This window comes from Diabrotica virgifera, chromosome 4 (assembly GCF_917563875.1).
Source record: "Diabrotica virgifera virgifera chromosome 4, PGI_DIABVI_V3a".
Lineage (NCBI taxonomy): Eukaryota > Metazoa > Arthropoda > Insecta > Coleoptera > Chrysomelidae > Diabrotica > Diabrotica virgifera.
This window is the reverse complement of record NC_065446.1, coordinates 112868526-112891668: the sequence shown is the minus strand read 5'-3', so window position 1 is coordinate 112891668 and position 23143 is coordinate 112868526. Positions and strand designations below refer to the sequence as shown.

General features: G+C 33.1%; 1 protein-coding gene across 1 annotated transcript in view; it reads left to right on the top strand.

The window, feature by feature from the left end:
- Positions 1-13127: 13127 nt before the first annotated feature.
- Positions 13128-23143, top strand: part of LOC114334283 (lachesin-like) — a 665400-nt gene continuing 655384 nt past the window's right edge. The window contains exon 1 of the mRNA XM_050649290.1: positions 13128-13307. Within this exon, the coding sequence (XP_050505247.1) occupies positions 13128-13307 (180 nt within the window). The remainder of the gene's footprint in view (positions 13308-23143) is intronic.

The following is a 23143-nucleotide window of genomic DNA, read 5'->3' as shown; positions in this document are numbered from 1 at the left end:
TTCTTCTTTTATGGTCCCAAGGTCTCCAGTGGATTATCGCTGCATTCAATCTTCCGTCTTTTTGTCTGTTGTTTTGTCATGTTTTCCACTAGAGACTAGCTGCATATTTGTTTACATCTTTCACTTTAGTTTTTTTTCTGATTCATGTATTTTTATTTTTGTCACTTAGCTTGATACCCAGCATCTTTCTTTCCATTGCCCTTTGAGTATTGACCATCCTTTCCATATTTTCCTTTGTGAAGGTCCATGTCTGTGCTTCATATGTAAATATTGGTCTTGTCATAGATGAGGTAAATAAAATTAAAGCAAAACCAAAGAATACATCAAAGGATATATATAGACTGTGCGAAGAAAAAATCAGCCGAACACAGTTTGGTTTTCGAAATGCAGTGGGTACAAGAGAGGCTCTATTTAGTATACAAGTGCTATTTCAACGATGTAGAGACGTAAATTGCGATATTTATGCCTGTTTCATTGATTACCATAAAGCGTTCGATACAGTAAAGCACGACAAGCTGATGGAGATATTAACCAATATTGGAATTAACACCTGTGATTTAAGGATTATCAGCAATCTGTACTGGAATCAAACATCCTCTATCCGGACAGAGGCAGGAGAATCCGACGATATCAAAATCAAACGTGGGGTCCGTCAGGGATGTATACTATCCCCACTGCTGTTTAACATCTACTCTGAGGAAATCTTTCAAGAAGCAGTGGATGATGTTGAGGCCGGAATTCGAATTAACGGAGAATGTATCAATAACATAAAATACGCAGATGACACTGTGGTATTCGCTGACAGTTCTGAAGCCCTGCAGGAGTTAATGAACAGAATCGCGGAGGTCAGTCAGAGATACGGACTTTCACTAAACACTAAGAAAACAAAATGTATGATTATCTCTAAGAACAAACAGCAATTTGGACGAATCAGTGTGAGTGATCAACAAATAGAAAGAGTAAAAACATATACCTACCTTGGTACGAACGTCAATGAAAATTGGGACCATTCTATAGAAATCAAATGTAGGATGAGGAAAGCAAGATCTGCATTTCAAAAAATGTCAAAGTTGTTCAAATGTCATGATTTGTCGATACCCATAAAAGTCGGATTACTACGATGTTATATCTTTCCTATACTGTTGTGCGGAGTTGAGTCGTGGACTCTCACAGACGCCACCTGCAAGAAAATTGAGGCTTTTGAGATGTGGCTTTATCGTCGGATCCTGAAGATATCTTATACCGACCACATTACTAATTAGGGTGTTTTGCTGAGAATGCAAAAAGAAAAAGAGCTGTTAACCCGAATAAAAACAGCCAAAATGGAATACCTTGGTCACATCATGAGGAACAGTGAAAGATATGGACTGCTGCAACTGGTCTTACAGGGAAAACTAGAGGGAAAGCGAGGACCAGGAAGGCGAAGGATTTCGTGGCTGAAAAATCTACGTACGTGGTTCAACACAACCACTACAAATCTTTTCAGAGCAGCAGTGTGCAAAGTACAGATTGCCATGATGGTCGTCAACATCCGAAACGGATAGGCACTACAAGAAGAAGAAGAGGTAAGGATTTGGATGAGTCAAAAAGTTTCACAAAAAAAGCGAATATTTCGCGAAATGAACGTCATATCGAAACCCTAAAAACTACGTGTTCAATATTTTTCAAAAAACTATCGAATGATACCAAATATGAACCATCACGAAGAGGAGTGGGAGGTAAATTTAAAATTTTAAATACAAATCCCGCGATATTTTGCAAAATAAACATTAGATCGAAAAACTGATTGACACTTTAATATTTAATATTTTTTTAAAATCTATCGAACGGTACCAAACAAGACCCCCACGGAGGTGGGGTAGGGGGTTACTTTAAAATTTTAAATAGGAACCCCAAATTTTTATTGCAGATTTGAATTCTTTACGTAAAAATAAGCAACTTTTATTCGAAATATTCTTTTGGATTATGTATAGATGGCGCTATAATCGGAAAAAGCGATTGTTGGAAATGGGAAAAAATTTGAAAATGGGAAGTCCCCACTAAAATGAAAAATTTTACTTAACTTTTTTTAGTGGATTTATTTACTAGTGGAACTAGTGGATGTATATTTGGTCTCTTATACTGTCAGAGATGGTATAAGAACACGTTTTGTTTAATGCATACATAATTTATACAAGCCCATACAATAGTTGGACCACATAGAAGATGAAGAAGAATAATTCGGAAGGGTAAAAATTCATTCAAAAAAATATGAGCTAAATAAACCTATAAGAAAAAAAGCATTAAAAATACCGTGGAAAGCAATAAAACCACAGAAAAGTATACGTAAATTACCGCTTATAATAAATCCAAAAATTATATCATCAGATATCTGGCCTAACGGAACGATTTATTTTCGAGCAGGAATAACGGAGAAGTGTATGTTTCAAAAATAATGAGCCTCCTGCTAGCGCGAGCTCCTTTTGTAAGAAGGAAATAAATTTGACATTTATGATTGGGTTATGCGCCTCCAAATGAACTTCCAGCCACTAATTTGGGTATAAAGCCATTGTTGTGTGGCTGGCGAACCGGGAAATTTACGCCAGAAATGGTTTTTCCTATTTATATTCATACTGAGTTTTATGTTTGGGAGTTAATGATATTTCTAGATGTACGTAGGAGAGGTTTTAATGGATTGAAAGATTAATGGAATTCTATTATTGCTCTGCTAAATCGACAATATGATTCCATTTTTGATAAACAGGTTTACAGTTTCGATTTTTTTCTTCTCCATTTATTAATGGATAAAATAATGACTGCGCGTAGAATCAGACAAAAAGATGTAACAAACGAGTCAGTATAATCCGCTTTTAAGATCACGGAACGATCTACACTACACTTAACACTACAAATTATTGAATCATAACTTGCAAATTTTTTTATTACACAATAATTTCAGTTTCGTTTAAAAATACGATTTCCAAAATTTCACGCCTTAAAAACTCATAATAACTTAGAAGTACAAATTTAAAATCTTCTATACATGTAAATAATTTCAAACGACAAATAACACTTGTGACGTCACATTGTTTTCTACTATTTCGTTTAGTATTTTCTACTGACGTTTATAATGTCTCATTTAAAATTATATATAGTCCGTTCTTTAACGGTAAAATATTGCAAAATCTCTAAATTTTAAAGAACCGCTTGGATTGACATGAAATTTGGCATACACATAGCTAACAAGTCAAAGAAAAAAAGTGATATTGTGCCGATATGTGCTTTTGCCCTGGGGGTGGTTTTCACCCCCTCTTGGGGGTGAAAAAATATTCGTCCAAAGAAAGTCAGGAAATGGATAAACTGGCTAATTTTAAGTAACTTTTGTTCTATAGAGTTTTTTCACTAAGTCAATACTTTTCGAGTTATTTGGCAGTGAATATGTTCATTTTTTCAACAAAACAACCACGCTTTTAGACGGTTTTTCGCAAATAACTCAAATAGTATGTATTTTGTCGAAAAATGTTCTTAGCAAAAATATAGCCTGTAAAATTTTTTAAAAAATGGTGTATATACCACGTCTCTACAAATAGTAGAAGCAGAGTTATAGCTAATAAAATATAGGTTCATATTCGTCAAATTCCAAATGGAATAATTTAACGTGAAATAACCAAAAATAAAGCACACTTCGGAAAACTCATTACAACTTATTTAAAGTGTTTAAAAAAAGCTTTATTTTTGTTTTATAAAAAAAATTTCTAGCATCAAAATTAAACAAGTTACGCTCAAAATAAAGTTAGTCCCTTTTGGTTTTGGTAAAAAAATCGAGAAAATCACCCCCTAATTAATATCTTAAATGAACTTAATCGTTACGACTTCACAAGTTTCTTGACTCGTGTATATATTGTTTATATGATCTGTAAATTTCATCGGTTCAAAGTCCTTATTATTGAAAGGGCTGTAGTTAAAAGGGGTTGAACGAGTCACTTATCACGAATGTATGCAAATTTAGAAACACCAAATCTTAATCAATTTTTGTCTAACAGAAAAACAAAAAAATACATGATATTCAGAAAAGCAAATCTGACTTTTTTTTGTTTTTCGAAATTTTTGGTATCTCTAACAATTTTTAAGTTATTTTGAAAAAAACATATTTTTCAAAATTTAAGTTTACTTAGTTTAAGTTTTTAATTTTGGTTTAATTTAAGTTTTTTCAACATTTAAGTTGCTAATTAGAGGATGGTCTTCCCGATTTTTTTTTTGAAAAAACAAAAGGGACCAACTTTATTTTAAGCGTAACTTGCTTAACTTTAATGCTAGAAACTTTTTGTAAAAACAAAAATAAAGCTTTCTTTAAACACTATAAAAAAGTTAAAATGGGTTTTCCCCAATAAGTGCTTAATTTTTTGGATATTGCACGTCGAAATGTTCTATTTGAAATTTGGTGAATATGAATCAATTTTTCATTGGCTATAACTCAGGTTCTACGAGATCCAGAGACCTAACGTGTACAACATTTTTTTTTACTTTTTTATAAGCTATATTTTTGCTAAGAACGTTTTTTTCGACAAAATACTTACTATTTGAGTTATTTGCGAAAAAGCGTCTAAAAATGTGGTTATTTTGTTGAAAAATGAACATATTCACTCGCAAATAACTCGAAAAGTGTTGACTTGGCGAAAAAGCTCTATAGAACGAAAGTTACTTAAAATTAGTCAGTTTACCCATTTCCGGACTTATTTTGGACATATATTTTTTCACCCCCAAGAGGGGGTGAAAGTCACTCCCAGGGCAAAAGCACACATCGGCACAATATCACTTTTTTTCTTTGACATGTAAGCTATACGTATGCCAAATTTCATGTCAATCCAAGCGGTTCTTTAAAATTTAGAGCAAAAACCGTAAAAGAATGGACTAATATAATTTTGTTTACTTTGTTGGTGCGGAGTGTAAACATATAATCATATGACGTCACGACGCGTTTTGGGCTAGCTGCTATAATTTTAATTTAGAATCGTCTTTAGGGGCCAAACGAAAGACAAAAACAACTTCTTTTTCTTTGATATATAAATATTTTAAATTATCTTCTGTTGTGATTTATAACATTTTTTTCGAATTTAAAATTTTATACAAGTTCCCTATTGTGAATTGTTTCTGAATATTTCATTGCAACTCTCTCTATTTCTACTTTACTGGCGTTCTTACATATTTTATCAGGCGCCATCCAGTGTCCTTAAAGGAAAGAAACAGGTTATTGTCAAGCTAGTAGGTTACTTCTGTTTAATCCAGAGTACATTAGTCTCTGACGGACTGCATAGTGATGTATAAAGGGAAGCGTCCACAGGTCCGCATCGTACGCATTGGACGCATCGTACGCATTGGATTTATTCTTCATACTGCGTCCACTGTATCGGCAGCGATCGGATTACCGATGCCACTACCTGCTAGGGTAGAAAAATTACTAAGGAGACTTTAAAATTGGTTGTTTATTTAATTTAATAATTAATTTACACATATTAACTATATTTATTATTATGGTAAAATAAGAAATCCTCAAATCCTCATCTCCTTCGTATATCTGCACCTCTAGCTCTATCCCACATCGTCTTACCATCGATTTTTCGCAATGTTTTCATCTCTGTTGTTTCTAGCACTCTTTTTGTCCTTTCTGTATCAGGTCGTGTTTCTGTCGCGTATGTCATTATTGGTCTGATGACTGTTTTGTAAATTTTGCCTTTCACTTCTTTTCCGATGTTTTTATTTCTCCATATTGTTTAATTCAGGCAACCTGCGGCTCTGTTTGCTTTATTCACCTGATCTTCCACTTCTGTTTCGAGCTTTCCGTAGCTGCATAGTGTGGTGCCTAGATATTTAAACTCCATGACTTGTTATATTATTTGACCCCCCAGCTCTAATTTACACCTTATTAGATCTGCTGTTAAAACCATGCATTTAGTCTTTTTTGGGGAAATTAACATGTTAAATTTTTTAGCGTTTATATTAAATTCCTGCAGCATACGTTGTAAATCATCTTCATTTTGAGAGATTAGTATTGCGTCGTCTGCATAGCAGAGAACTATTTTAAGTTGTTTTTCTCCCATTTGATATCCTTTTTTTGTTCTTACTTTTTTTATTATTTCGTCCATGATCAGGTTGAACAACAGAGGACTCAGGGAATCTCCCTGTCTTATCCCATTCCCAGCTTCAATTGGGTCAGTTAGTTCATCATCTACTTTTACTTTTATTGTGTTGTTCTGGTAGATATTTTCGATCGTTTTAATTATTCCTAGAGGTACCTCTCTTGCGTACAATAAATGGATAACGTCCTTTAATTTGACTCTGTCGAGTGCCTTCTTAAGGTCCACGAAACATAAATATGCCGGTTTGTTGTATTCCAACGATTTTTCTTGAATCTGCGTCATTATACCTTGCACTGATATATTTATACATAACTTTTCTTGCACTGATATATTTATACATAACTTGAAAGATTCAGCAACTAAACACCATACTGTCTGTATGCGCATGCGCGCAGTATTGTGAAATTTTACTCTCAATCGCGCCTAAAAAAATATAACTTCAAAAAAAAACCAAATGCAAAGAATTTTAAACGCTGTAATGGGTGGAATGCGTTTAGAATTGAATTTAATGCGAATAAAAAAATGAAAAATCAAAAAAATGTATTAAAAAAGATAGGTGAGAAAAACGAGGTCTGGGCTGCAGCTGCACCCCGCACCGCCTTACGACGGTTAAAAGGTAATTTTTGGTAAGTTTTGCTTTAACACATTTTGTTTGACAAAAATAATTATTATGTTTGTATTGTGCATGTTACCATGAAAACAACGATCATGTATATGGAAAATTGGCAATGGCCGACTTTTCTCATTGCGTGGGAAACGTTTCATTTTAATTGTATGTAAGTAGTGAGAAAAGTGGCAAATTGTATTGCATCCACAGAAAAAAGTACAATGTTTGCGAAAGAATAGGGAAAATGAACCAAAAATGATGGGTTCGGCGAAATATGAAAAATCGTATTTGGGATACTGTGAATCCTAAAGATTTTTACCAAACGGTAATTTTCAATTTGAAGAGAAAGAATGAAAGTTTTGGCAAACAGTTATAAGACCAATAAAAATCCCGCTTTTTCGTGTTTTCGTTTTGGTATTTGAATATATTTTTGTCAATATATTCAAAACTAGAAGGATACTTCGATAGGATATTTAATTTTGAACAACTTTTCTGTAGATGTCTATGTACGGAAAATGCATAGGATTCGAATTAAAAATAAAAAAAACTGAAATTCAACTAATTCACCCATTTCTCAAAAACGCACCCTTTAAATGGTAGCACTTGTCGGTGTTTTCATATTTGGGGGTTCACTGACCATATGAAATAATAAAAAACCCCTTTAATGTTGTAGTTTCTTTCCGAAGTACATACTATACATGGTGAGGCAAATAAAGGGCCTATTAGAAATATCTCGAGAACTAAAGGAAACAGAATCATGAAAATTGGAATTAAGGGGTTTTGAAGGATGATCTATTAAATGAAAATATTTTCATTCCGGTTATACCGGAAGTTGCTTATAACTTCGTTTTTTTAAATGGGATACCCTGTATATTTTTACATTTTTGGATTCTCTTCGATGTCTTCTTTCTGAAAATAAGAGGTTTTGTAATATTATACAGGGTATTTTAAAGGATAATTACGTTTTTTTATTAATTTCGCAGCAAAATTAACACCGTGTAGGATTGTAGTAGTTTGACATCTAAAACTCTACTTACGTTCAAATTATTTTTAATATACTCTACTATTGTTAAGAATCATTAGTATAGCTAAATTTTTAATGTTAGTATATAGGGTTGGTCGAAACTCGGAATGAGTATTTTCTAAATTTTCTTAAATGGAACACCCTGTATTTTAGTATTGTAATGAAATGATATTTTATGGAACTTTTTTATTTCTTAAGCATTCCCTATACCTAACTGCTAATTTGTGCTTAATTGTTAATCGCACCAACAATCTTAACTACGTAGGTGTTTTGATAGCTAAACCATTATTGGTAATTTTAAGGACCAGTCTGGATTATTATGTATTTATATCTGAAAAATTATTTGGGATTGAGTATTTTTACGGCCAACCTAATAAAATTTTACGTATTTTTTTTGCAATTAATGTTTAGCTTGAATCACCAATAACTCACAAATTAAAGCAGTTAGGTATAGGGAATACTTAAGAAGTAAAAAAGTACTATAAAATATAATTTCATTACAATACAAAAATACAGGGTGTTTCATTTAAGAAAACTCAGAAAATACTCATTCCGAGTTTCGACGAACCCTGTATACTAAAATTAAAAATTTAGCTATACTAATGATTCTTAACAATAGTAGAGTATATTAAAAATCATTTAAACGTAAGTAGAGTTTTAGATGTCAAACTACTACAATTCTACAGGGTGTGAATGCTGCTACGAAATTAATAAAAAACGTAATTATCTTTTAAAATACCCTGTATAATATTACAAAACTTCATATTTTAAGAAAGAAGAGATCGAAGAGAATCCAAAAATGTAAAAATATACAGGGTGTCCCATTTAAAAAAACGAAGTTATAAGCAACTTCCGGTATAACCGGAAGTTGCAAAGAGATGAAAATATTTTCATTTAATAGATCATCCTTCATAACCCCTTTATTCCAATTTTCATGATTCTGCTGCCTTTAGTTCTCGAGATATTTCTAATAGGCCAGTTATCTGCCTCACCCTATATAGACGATTACCGAAAATAAAATATCAAGTCACCTTTGGACGTCACTGACACCAAAGAAATCCAAAAAAATTATCGAAAAGAATATTATAATGTGACCAAATGGACGAACAGAATAATATTGGAACACTGAGCATTAGCGATCAGTCGCATGATGTTTACTTTGATCGCACCAAACCTAAATAGTGTCGTGGTGCAGACTATATTCAACTGGGGTTAGATTCTTGAGGCAGGATATTCTTCGTCGTCTAGGACAACCGTTCCCTTCTACTTTTCCCTAAATAATTACACAATAACTCACATTGAGGATTTATCACATATAGCCCAGTCGGGATAGCATTTGACCTTGCATTACGAGCTGCCCCAAATTTTAATTTTTCTAATTTTTAGGGAGGGTCAATATTAGTATAAATTTAAAATTTCGACTGAATTCCGCCGTTGCGTTAGCCGGCATCTTGATTTTAAACGAGAACCGTTTTTGCTCAATATCTCCGCCATTTTCATTTTTTTGCCAAAAAGTGTGGAAACTGAAATTGTTGAAAATGCGATTTTCTATAATTTCATATATTATAAGTTTTTTCGTGCGGTCGATATTTTCCGAGCTATGAGGGGAAAATAGTGAGAGTTGGAGCATAATTATTGAATTATCTCGTTTCTTATTAGTTTTACAACAAATATATACCTATACAAAAATGAAGAGAATTAAATTTTGTACAATTTTGATGCCGAACAATTTTTTGATATAATCAATGTTTAAGGTAGTACGTATGTGGTAAAAGTGCGAGCGTAAGACCTAATTGATTTTGTAGCAATTGTTTTTATTCAATATCTCCGCCATTTTCAACTTTTCGACAAAAAGTGTAAGAACTGAAATTGTTGCAATTACGATTTACTACAATTTTTCGAGAGAACCAGTGGCGGGTCTACAAGGGGGGAAATGGGAAAATTCCCCCCAACAGGGTCCAATATTAAAAAAAAATTGTTGAAACATCACGATATATTAGCTGACATAAAACTTATAAATATCGACAGACAAATTCAACCAATAGAACCCGCTAGTTAATAAAATTAAGTGAACTTAATGCATATAATGTCTTTTTATGTCTTTTATATATTTAGTTTGGTTGATGTTTCATTGGAAGTTTCAAAAATTGTATAAACTATAATTCTCTTTATTTTTGTTTATGTACAATCATGTCGTAAATTTAATAATAAATGAGACAATTCAATAATTATGCTTCCCCCCGCTTCCATTATTTTCCCCTTTAACTCGGAGATTATTGATCGTATAAAAAAATTGTGCCAAGGAAATTGTAGGAAATTGCATTTCCAACAATTTTCTTTCCCACCATTTATGTCGAAAAGTTGAAAATGGCGGAGATATTAAGCAACAACAGTTCTCATTTAAAATCAATATGGCGGCTAATGCAACCGCGGAATTCAGTCGACATTTTAAATTTACACTACTATTGTTCTCTGCTAAAGGATAGAATTATAAAATTTGGGGCAGCTCGGAAACAAAATTCAATTCAATAATTATGTTCCCCCACCACTTTTTAGTATTTTCCCATGTAACCCGGAAAATATCAACCGCATGAAAAAAATTGTTAAAAAGAAAGTGTAGGAAATTATATTTTGAACAATTTTAGTTGAAAATGGCGTAGATATTGAACAAAAACAATTACTATAAAATCAATCCGGTCTTACGCTCGCGCCATTACCGCATACGTACTACCTTAAATATTAATTTTATCAAAAAATGGAGGAGATCAAAATTGTGTAGAATTTAATTCTCTTCATTTTTGTATAGGTACATATTTGTTGTAAAACTAATAATAAACGAGATAATTCAATAATTCTATAATTATGCTCCAACTCTCACTATTTTCCCCTCATAACTCGGAAAATATCGACCGCACGAAAAAAGTTATAATAAATGAAATTATAGAAAATCGCATCTTCAACAATTTCAGTTTCTACACTTTTTGTCAAAAAATTGAAAATGGCGGAGATATTGAGCAAAAACGGTTCTCGTTTAAAATCAAGATGGCGGCTAACGCAACGGTGAAATTCAGTCGAGATTTTAAATTTATACTAATATTGACCCTCTCTAAAGATTAGATAAATAAAATTTGGGGCAGCTCCTAATGCAAGGTTAAGCCTGTTATTCGTCTAACCCGACTGGACTAATACCTAGGCCTAGCTTTTCAATTTTCTCATGTTTATAGTATTCAAAACATCCCTTTCTTTATTTAGGCCCTGTAAAACTGCTTCATTAGCCACTCTGTCCTTCTATGATATCTTCAACATTCGACGTTACGACCACATCTAACAAGATTCAATTCTTTTACACATTCTTTCATTAAAAGTAAAAGCCAATTAGCCAAATTGGCCAAGCCAATTAGCCAGACATTTTATTTTAAAAACAATCATTTTTTTTAATCAGAGGAATTTTTTCTGTATTTCTAACTCTAAATATGTACATATAGTTGCTCCATTTTAACTCTGCCCATGAGTCATGATTCATTTTCAAACAAATCAAATCAAACCATAAAGTGAAACGTAGGTCGATGTGTATAGTATATTGTAGTATACAGTACGTATAAACAATGTATATACAGGTTTTGTACACGTGCACGTACGTTTCACTTTATGTTTTGACTTAATTTGTTTGAAAATGAATCGTAACGCATGGGCGGCAAAGATAAAATAAGGTAAAAGATAAAATAAGAACAAGTATAACAAACTAACAGACTACTATCTAAATAATATACTGTTTTGATTAACTCAAGTTAACTCTAGTTAACTCTAGCTAACTCTAGAGTCTACCAAATTGTGGTTATTTTTATCTATTTATCATCATCAGCCCAGAGTCATCCACTGCTGAACATAGGCCTTCTCGAAAAACTTCCATTCAGATCTATCTTGCGCTGCTGCAATCCAGTTGGTACAAATCCTCTTTATGTCGTCAGGCCATCTTATGGGTGGTCTTCCCGGGTTTCATTTATCCGCTCTCGGTCTCCACTCCAAGATTTTTTGGTCCACCTATCATCTTTCATTCTAGCGCCAAGTCTTGCCCACTTCCATTTAATTTTGGCTAAGTGTTTTATAATGTTTTCTACACCACTTTTATGAATTTCTTCATTTCGTACTCTATCTCTTAACGTTATACCTAATAATGATCTTTCCATTCTACGTCGCGTCACTTGTAGTTTTTGTGCAGTTCTTGTTAGAGTAAGTATCTCTGCGTCTTATGTAATAACAGGCAGGACAAATTGATAAAAGGCCCTTCTTTTTAAGCTGATAGGTTATCACCTTCAAAAATATCACGCAGTCTTCCATATGCTGCCCATCCCAGAGTTATTCTCCTTAGCAGCTCAGCAGTTTGATTGTCTCTGCTAATTTTTACCGTATGTCCAAGATATATGTAGCTGTCAACAACTTCAATTTCTCTTCTACCTTTAAAGGATGTCTCGGGACTAAATTCGTCATCATTTTGTGTTCTGGTAATTGGTATTTAGACCTAGTTTTCGTGCTGCACCTCTGAGTTCATTCAACATATTATTAGCAGTTCTTAGGTCATCTGATATCAGAACAATAACGTCTGCGAATCATAGATAACTAAGCATCTCACCATCGATGTTTATTCATTTATTTTCCCATTCCAGTGAATTCAGAGCACGTTCAACTACAGTAGTGAACAACTTAGGCGACATACTATCTCCCTGTTGAATACCTCTCCTGATATACATATGTCTTATTGGTAGGACCGTGCAGATTTATAGTTGTTGTAGCGTTTCTGTATATATTTTCTATAATATTGGCGTACCTATGTATGATCAATTAGACACTCTTCCAATGCCTTAAGTAGTGCGGATAGTTCGTTGGATAGTATCAAACGCGTTATGGAAGTCTATAAACGTTAGAACTAGAGGTCTATTATATTTAATTGGTTTTTCAATCAAAACTTTGATGCACTGTGGGTGGTTATTTGTACCGTAGTTGAGCGAAAACCAGCCTGTTCTCTTGGCTGGTACAGCTCAAATTTTGCTTCCAATCGATTGGTTATTATTCTGGTGTACAGTTTGTATAAATGGTTGAGTATTGGCCTGTAATTCTCTAGGTTCATGTTGTCACCCTTTTGATGCAGAAGAATTGTAATGGAGTTATTCCAAGCTATAGGAATTTTTTGACTATACAAGCAGAGATTAAAGAGGTCTTATATTTTTTTCAGAAGAGAAGTTCCGCCAAGTTTTATAGCTTTTGTAACTACTATTCCATCATCTCCTGGAGCCTTGTTGTTTTTCATTTTTTTTTGAGTGCATATTGTATCTCATCTTGAGTAATTCCTATTTATTTATATATGCTTAATAAAATATTTAACATGTTTAATTTGGTTTCAGTTCTGGGAGCACAAACTGGCGCTGCAAACACCGGCAACGCCTTGGCGGAAAGCACGACCAGAGGTCCACATTTTGATGCAGGAGCATCCAAAAACGTCACCGCATTACTTGGAAAGACTGCTTATCTCAATTGTCGAGTTAAGAACTTAGCTAATAGAACAGTAAGTACAGAGAAATATTTCTTGCTGCTTTTCTGCTTTTGCATGCCATAATACAATCATTAACTTTACACTATTTTAAACATTCGGTATAATTATATAAAAATGGATATCTCGAAAAGAAAAAAATTAAAAACCTTTATTCGATTTTATTTATTTTCAGCTATTAGTACTCATATACAGGATGTTTGGTAAAGAATGGGCCATATCTTAACCTTAGATTCCTGAGTATAAAATAGGTCGATTCAAGCTAACTTACCTTGGTACGAAAGTTGATAATAACCAAAATACAGGGTGTCAAAGTTAAACTTATATTTTATTTATTTTTGAATATTTCCTGACAGGCATGGGCTAACCATACGAAATTTGGTAAGCGGATGTTCTTTGGGACGGGAACATTAAATGCGCCATCAAAAATAATGTATTACCCAGAGGGCGCCACATACGTTTTTCAGCGCTCATTTAATACGTGCAATTTTTTTTTATCCGCCACTGTACATACTTTTTGAATCAAGAATTTTATTTTATTAATAATTTTACTTAAAAAAGTAATACTACAGTCATCTCGCTTAACTCAATCGTTTTCGAAATAAACGCATTTTAAATCTGGGATGCAAAACAATTTTCTGCCATAATAATAATTGTGCAACTTCTCATAATTATATTATTGAATATGAGCTAATGCCATTTGAAGGAATTTGCGATACATTTTTGGAAATAATTATGGTTTTAACTTAATTTTAGGGCTTAACTATAATGATATTATGCAAGAAATATGTTGTATCGCAGATTTAAAAATATTTATCTCGAAAACGGTGGAGTTTAGCGAAATAAATGTAGTAGCTATACCTTTTTTAAGTAAGAATAATAGGGAATTAAAGTTTTGATTCAAAAACTATGTACCTACATTGGGTAATAAAAAAATTAAACGTAATAAATGAGCCTTGGAAATCTGGGTATACCGGAGAATCCTACGAATAAATTGGGTGGATAGAGTTCGTAAAGAAGTTGTTTTGCACCGGATGGGAAAAGTCACGGATGTCGTCAGAATAGTTAAAATCGAAAACTTGAATATTTTGACCATGTTATGCGACACCCAGAGAGATATAATATGCTCCATTTAATAATGCAAGGCAAGGTAGACGGAAGAAGAGGGCCAGGTCGAAGAAGAACGTCATGGCGTCAAAAAGCTTAGAGAATGGTATAACAGATCCTCTGCATCCCTTTTCCGAGCTGCCGTTAACAAAATTAATATAGCCAATTTGATAGCCAACGTTCGATAATCGAGCACGGCACATGAAGAAGAAGATTAAATGGGCGCGTGAAAGACGTATATTGTAGCGCCCTCTGGTAACACGTTATGTTTGATGGCGGATTTAGATTTATCGTCCCCCAAAAAACATCCGCTTAGAAAATTATTTCGTGTTATTATTCCATGCCTGTCAGGAAATATTCAAGAATAAATAAAATAAAAGTTTAACTTTGACGTATTTCGGTTAATATCAACTTTCGTACTAAGGTAAGTTAGCTTAAATCGACCTATTTTAATCTCAGGAATCTAAGGTTAAGCTATGGCCCGTTCTTTACCAAACACCCTGTTTATGTATACAGAGTGGACCAAAGGTCTCCTAAATGAATGGTCCCAATTGTATAAAAATTGGGATACTCCTATTTTCTAATATAAATATTTTTTAATATTTGATATTTGTAACATTGCCAGATTCACTATTTTTCTGACATCATTATTCACTTATATATACAAGCTGTACGCTCCCGAGGAAGCTGAAGCTGTTTTCACTTGAAGATCCTTTTTGTGGGGGATCATCCCATTCTGACTTTGGTTTTACAATTGCTGGTGTGACTTCGCTGTTTCCACTACCTTTCTCCATTCTTCTCTATCTCTGATTTTGCTTCCTATATTTCTAATTTCCATACTTCTTAAGTCTTCTTCCACTTGTTGTCTCCATCTGAGTTTAGGCCTGCCTCTGGTTCTTGTACCTGGTGGTATCCATTCGGTTATAACTCTTAACGGATTGTTCTTCTATCTTCTCATTATGTGTCCATACCATCTAATTCTCTGTGCTTTTGTTGCTCTTACTATGTTCTCTTGACCCATCCATTCTTGTATTTCGTGGTTCATCCATTGCCTTGCATCCTCTTCGTTTTCCCTCTTTGGTCCCAGAATTTTTCTCATAATTTTTCTCTCAAAAACTTTCAGCTGCTCTTCTTCTCTTGCTGTTAATGTGAATGTCTCCAAAGCATATAGCACTATTGGTCTTATGGTCGTTTTGTAGATTTTCATTTTTGTATTTCGGCTTATCTTCTTATCTTTGAAAATTTTTTTATTTCTGTAGAATGCTTTGTTTCCTGCTTGAATTCTTCATTTCATATCTACACTTTCATTTCTTCTGTTGACTAATACTCCCAAATATTTGAATGTTTCAACCTCTTCGAAGCTGTGTGCGTCTATTGTCATTTCTGTCAGTTGCGTCTTCTTTTTTTTACTTACATTCATGTATTTTGTTTTATTTTCATTTATTTCCAGTCCTCTTAGTTTGGATTCGTTTTCTATTTCTTGAAAGGTTTTTTTAATGCCTTTTTATCTGTTGCTACTATGGTTATATCGTCCGCATATCCAATTATTTGTACTGTATTTTTATTTATAGTTCCTGCGTTTGACAACTTTTTTATTATCTTATCTAATGATAGAATAAATAGTACAGTTGAGAGCGCATCTCCTTGTCTTACTCCATTTTTAATTTTTATTATTTCTGTTCTCTCTCTTCCGGTGTCTATTGTTGCTTGGGAATCTCGCATTGTCATTTCTATCATTCTTATAATTTTATTTGGTATTTTGCTCTCTTGTAAGTCTTGGATCATTTTTCTTCTACTTAGTTTGTCAAAAGCCTGTTTAAAGTCTAGAAAAAGTATATGTGCTCCTCCGTCGTACTCGTATGTTTTCTCTATCGCTTGTTTTAGTGTATGGATAGCATCTATCGTAGATCTTCCTTTTCTGAAACCGTACTGGTAGTCTCCTATGCTTTGTTCTGTGTATATTGTTAGTCTGTCTCTAATTATACCAGTCAGTACTTTATATGTTACATTCATTAAATTAATTGCTCGGTAGTTTTTACATATCCTGTAATCTCCTTGTTTTGGGATTGTCACAATAATTCCTTTCTTCCATTCTTCGGGCATTGTTTCCTTATTCCATATATTCTGTATTAGTTCATAAATCTTTCTGTATAGTGCTTCACCCCCGTATTTTATAAGTTCTGCACATATTCCGTCGTCTCCCGCTGTTTTCCCGTTTTTCAGTTTGCATATTGTATCTTTTACTTCTGTATAGGTCAATTCTTCTTCTTCACCTTGTTCCGGGTTCATTATAGTTTCTCTTTCTTCTACTACATCCGTTTCTTGATACATTTCTTCGAAATACTTCTGCCATGTTTCTGCTTCTATGGCTACATTAGCTGTCCGTTTTCTACTACCTAGCTTTAAGTATTGGTATAGTGGTTTTGAATTGTGTCTCTTATTTTCTGTTTCGATCTCGTTCATAATTTCGTCTACTTTTTTATTTTTTTTTGATTTAAACAATTTCTTTGTCTTTTTCCTTTGATCTTGGTATTTTTCTCGTTCCTCTTCTTTACCTGTGCTTAGCCATTTCAATCTTGTTTTATTCTTTTCGTCCACTGCTAGTTTGCACTCTTCGTCAAACCAATTGTTTGTTCTTTCTTTTTGCATTTTTCCAACTACTTTCTCTGCTGCAGTGTTTATTCCTTGTTTGATTTTTTTCCACTGCTCCTCCATTTCTTGTTCCTCCTTGAACTGCATCTCTACATTTACTTCTTTTACAAATCTTCTTTTTGCTCCTTTATCTTTCAATTTATCTACGTCCCATCTTCCCTGTGCTTTTCGTCTTTCATTCTTTGTTGTTTTTATTTTACATTTTGCAATCACTAGCATATGGTCCGAATCGATGTTTGCCCCTCTGTGAGATCTCACGTCATTTATCGACTGTTTGTGTGACTTTTTAATAAGTACATGGTCTATTTGATTCCCCTCCAGACTGCCTGGTCTCATCCATGTTATCTTGTGTATGTTTTTGTGTTTATATCTCGTGCTACTTATGTCCATGTTTAATGCCGCTGCTAAATTACATAATCTTTCTCCATTATTGTTTGTTGTGCTATGTAATGAGTTTTCCCCTGCAACCTCCCTAAAGCATTTTTCTTTACCTATTTGTGCGTTGAAATCGCCTATAATAATTAATATATCTTCTCCCGGGATTTTTTCGGCATTTTCTTCTAGTGTTTCATAGAACTGTTGTTTTATTAAGTCATCACTGTTTTCTGTGGGTGCATAGACATTTGTTATGGAGAACTTGTTCGGTTTGCTGTTTACTCTTATGTATGATAATCTTTGACTTATGGGTTTAAGTTCCATAACTTTATGCCTCATTTCCCCTAACACAATAAAAGCAGTTCCTCCATGTCCTTGTTTTTCTTCTCCAGCATACCATACTGTATAATTTTCTTTTTCGATTTTTCCATATCCCCCCCACCTGGTTTCTTGAATTCCTGCAATATCTATATTGTATTGTTTCAACTGTGTCGCTAGCTCTTCCATTTTTCCCTCTTCTAGCAGTGTCCTGACGTTCCATGTTCCAATTTTTTTTGTCATTTTTTTAATTCTCTTCCTTTTTTTTGTATTTTTCTTATTATTTTGAATATACCGTGACTCATTTACCTCTTCGTTTGCATTGTCTGTTTCCTTTTCATCAATAAATTCTCTTTTGTCTAGTTTTTTGGGACATTTTCAATTTCTATAAGTTTATTTTCTCTTGCATTCCATTTTAGCACTTTGTCATTTATTTCTAATTTCTGGTATCTGATTTTTACTTTTGCTCCTTTGCTTCTCTGTTGTTTTGCTATGTCTCTGATTTCTTTTTGTATCTTTGCTTCCTTGAACGTCAGCGCTGCATCTATGTATATTTCTCTACAGTCTCTTGTGTATTTGAGTTTACCTTTTTCTTGCAGTATTTTCTGTTTGTCTTCCCAGCTCTTCGTTTCTATTATACATTTCTTGTATCCTATCATTTTTTGTATGTTTTCTCTTAGTCTAACTTCATCTTCCAGATCTACCTGAATTCCTGTTATGATTAATTTATTGCGTATTTTTTCTTTATCGATCTTCTCTAATCTATTTTCCATGAGTGTTAACGCTTTTTTGAGTTCTTCGTTTTCTTTCTCCCATTTTTGTTCTTTTTTTTCTACTTCTCTTTTTAAATTTTCTGTTTCTGCTTTGTTTTGCTTAAGCTTCTGCTTAATATCTTCCAGTTCGTTTTTCATATCCTTGATTTCATCTTTAATCTCTGTTTTGCTTTCCAGGATATCTTCTTTAATTTCTTGCCTCATCTGGCTCAGCAATATCTTAATCTCCTCCATGTCCGTTAATATTGTACTTACTTTTTTTATGCGCGTGTCTGGAGCTTTTTTGCTTTTATGTTGCTCTTCTTTGTCTTCTTCAATCGAGCTGTCGTGCTCCGGTTTGTGTCTTTTTCCTTCTTTTTTTATTTTCTTCGTTGTTCATCTATTTGTCTTGTTGTTTGTTTTCTAGACTGAAAATCTTTATCAATATAATGCGAGAAAAATATATTTTTAGTTCACTTGAAGCTTATAATATACACAAAAAATAGGAAAATGTAACCTGTGTCTAATAGTAATTATTATTATTATTATCTTCTTATTTTTAATTACGTTTTGGTAAGGTCTCAGATATTTTGCACACGCCGGCAACGTCGCAGAATATTTGGCCGTACTTCTGTTTGCTAATTTATTTATGGCTTTCAGTAATTAAATATTCATTAATGTTTAATTATACACGTTTTTGTTATATTTAATGTTTGTTGTATTTGTAACTTAAAAAAATATTGTTCTGTATAATATTATTGCAAATCTCCTCTCTTACGTGCATCAAATTAACAGAAAGATGACTTACAGTTGAAATGTTGAATTCACCACACACTTTGTGAAAATTTCACCAAAAACCAATGTTTACTTCCGTACTAAAACAACTTTTTTCACCAGAGAGCAAATCAACTTGTGTTCACACCAACTTTTAACACTCCCATTATTCACTTAAGTTTTTTAAATACAACTCCCTGTATATTGTACCTTTATTAAAATGTTCAATTTAATAATAATTAAACCTTATACAATACTTTCGATTTCATGTAGTCAGAAACATCTTACAAAGATAAATCAAAAGCCTAGAAACGCCTAAGGGCCGGTTGTTCGAACGCTAATCAAGAAGTTGATTATAATTAAGTCCCTTAACAACCATCAAATAACAACACCCCTCATTCGTACGTCAATTAGTTGATTGTAATTAATTATTAATTAACATAACAATTATTAACATAGTTGATTAATAAATCTCATAATTGTAATCAATTATGATTTCAGCAACCCAAACAAAGTTGACATTGAGAGTTGGTGGCAGTAATTAAATATTTGATAATGATCAGTTGATTCCATTTTTAATTAGCGTTCGAATAACCGGCCCTAAACGTCTCAATAAATATTTTGATTCCAACTAGTACCATTAAATTTGAAAATAATAATTAAATGTTACTACATTGCTAAACTTATCTAAGGTCTACCTAATCAAGTGTTTAAAATGTCCTCCGTTATTAAATTGACAGTATTTTCAACGATGGTAGAACGCATCTATTACATTTCTCCATATTTCTTGAGACATTGATATGGATTCATCGACAATTCTTTGGCTTAGCTCTGCAACACTTTCCGGTTTAGTTTTCTAAATTCTACTTTTCAAGTATCCCCAATAAAAATAATCTTTAAGGTTCAAATCGGGTGAACGGGGAGGTCATTAAATACTACCTAATCTATCATTCCATCATCCGGGAAATGTCTGATCTAAATATCGCCGAACATTTACACCAAAAAGTGTTGAAGCTCCGTCTTGCTGAAACCATAATATCTCATTAAAATTCGCTCCAAGCTTGTTTTCAGGATAGATACAGTTTCATTCCTAAGAAGAATTTCATAATTATTGCCTGTTAAATTTCCTTCTATAAAAAACGGCCCAATTAACACTATACCTACTGGGTCTACCCCAAAATCCCGACTGCCAAAATACCGACACGCCAGAATCACGATAGACCAAAATCCCGAAACGCCAGAATCCCGACAGGTTTGATAAGTTCCTTTTTAACATATAATTAAAATTTATGCCTGGTTTTTTGTTTATGGCCATCTGTTTTTTATTTTTTGTTGTTTAACAAAAGTATTTACCATTTATTATTATGAATTAATTTTCTAAATAAACTTTCTAACATGTGTATGTATATGAATTAAATTATTTTTTTTCTAATATATAGTCCAATATATTTTATATTTTTTTAAATGCCACTTATAAATGTTTAAATTGTGAAAGTTATTGTACAAATGGATAAAACACCTTCAAAAGCCATGATCATTTTCTCATAGAAAACGAAGTCCGCCAGAAGAATCTCATGGGAAATGTTTAGTAACCCTTTCTTGAATTTTTGTCACAGATTTTCGTAGGTCCGATAAACAAAATTTAACAGTAATTGAGTTAGTGAGAAGAGGAGCCCAAATTTGAAAACAGATGAGAAAAAAAGACTGTGTTTATTTGATTTCCTTCTGTAAACTTCAAGGTAAATTATGCCCGGTTGCACCAACAGATCTTAAGCTTAAGTTGAGAATATCATTAGAATTAATATTATAATATATTATAATAAGAATACCATAATATAATAATAGATAGTATAATTGATAATAAAGTAAGAATCTAAAATTATGGTGCAACGTAAGTGATACTCAAGGAGTCCATATCTAAAAGTAGAGCTTAGCTAAGCTGGAGCTTAAGATCTGTTGGTGCAACCAGGCATTAATGTTTTTTAATAATATAATCAAAATCTAACCCTCACGCACAAGTTGTAGTCCATGTGGCAAGCAACTTCAGTTAGAAACTGGGTTTATTTATTATGTAATTAGTTGCTATAAGTACAAATAAACTATATTATGGTCTCCGGCCCTGGAACTCGTTATAAAAGTATGGATACATTTCAGCTCCAATGAAACGTGTTTTTTGTTGGTTTATACCAATAATTAGAAAACAAGTTTGTAATAAGAGTGAAGTTTAAAGTGGTTTTTAAGTACAGAGAAAAAAAATTGTAAGTACAATTTTCATTTCGACCATATCAAACCATTTCTTAAAGAATATTGCTGAAACCTAACCAACAGAAAATCCATTTTTATTTAAAATAAAAACGCCGAATAACCGGCTTATTTAAATTAAGTCAGGAGCGGCTCTAGAAAATTTCCTTCAAATGAAGAAAGCAAAAATTAAAAATGGATAGCGATAATTTAACTCACACCAAACCACTATCAACACAAACTACCTCTTCAACATCTTCAACAATTACTTATTCCAACGCCGTAACGAATTTTAACTTCCCCACCAAGCAACAAGCAGTCGTTTTGTCATCTGTACCAGACATAAAAATACATGAATACATAACAGCAATAGGAACTTTAGTACAACCAAAAAATATCATCTTCGCGTCCAGAATCTCAAACAACCGAGTATGCATCTATCTTAGTAATACCACAATCGTAGAAAATTTACTACATAATCACAAATCCGTTTCAATACAAGGAAACGACATAGAGATCAGAAGATTAATTACTCCTGCAAGCCGACTAGTGATATCAGGTGTCTGTCCCAGTATTCCAAATACTATAATCGAAGAAGAGCTTAAAAATTGGAGCTTACTGCAGTGTCTAAAATAACATTTTTAAAAGTTGGCATGCCTGAATCTGAATACAGTCATATATTGAGCTTTAGGCGTCAAGTATTTGTTTCTCCAACAATTAATAAGTCTATCCCAAATTCACTTCTAATATCTCACGACAACACCGCTTACAGAATTTATCTTTCCTTAGATGGTCTAAATTGCTCTAAATGTAATACCACAGGGCATAAAGATGAAAACTGCACTACTGAATCAATTAATGAACAAAATTTTGACCAGTTATCTCAACCTATGAATGTTAATATTTCTGAAACAGAAAATTATCCAATAAATCAAAAATCCATTACATCAGAGTCTCCAACTGCTCATCAATCCAGTACTCCTCCTACTTCTATAACCAACTCACCACCAAGTGCCTCCTCCAACTCACAAATCCTATCTGAATCATCATCTAATACTACCAACCTAGTAGCACATACTTCTGTCAAAAGACAGATTTCAACATCTCCTGAAATAATAGAGTCAGAAAATCAAAAAATAATACTTCCAGCTCCAAAGCAGTCTGCACCCAAAAGAATAAAAAAAGCATTTAACATCGAAACCTCAATGAAACCTATAGAAGCCATTTTATCGTCAGCCACTACTCGTTACCCACTAAAATATACAGAACAATGTGACTATATTACAAATGCTATAGGCTCCAAATTGCCTTAAACAATAGCAAAGGATTATACTAATGACCTAGTAGGACTTAGCGCTGAATTGCAAATGGTGCACGCAAACGCAAACGACCGACGCCTTAAAAACAATATTTCAAGGATTTTAAAAAAGATAAACGGAACAGACAACTACTCTTCTGTTACTCAGGAAGAAAGCGACTGTAACCCTATTCAATAACAAATTCATAGTTCAATGGAATTTAAATGGCTTCTGCAGCCATATCGAAAACTTAAAAATACTAATCAATGAATTTTCACCTTTAGTAATATGTTTACAAGAAACGCGACTTTCTAATAATAAAGTTAATTTAAAA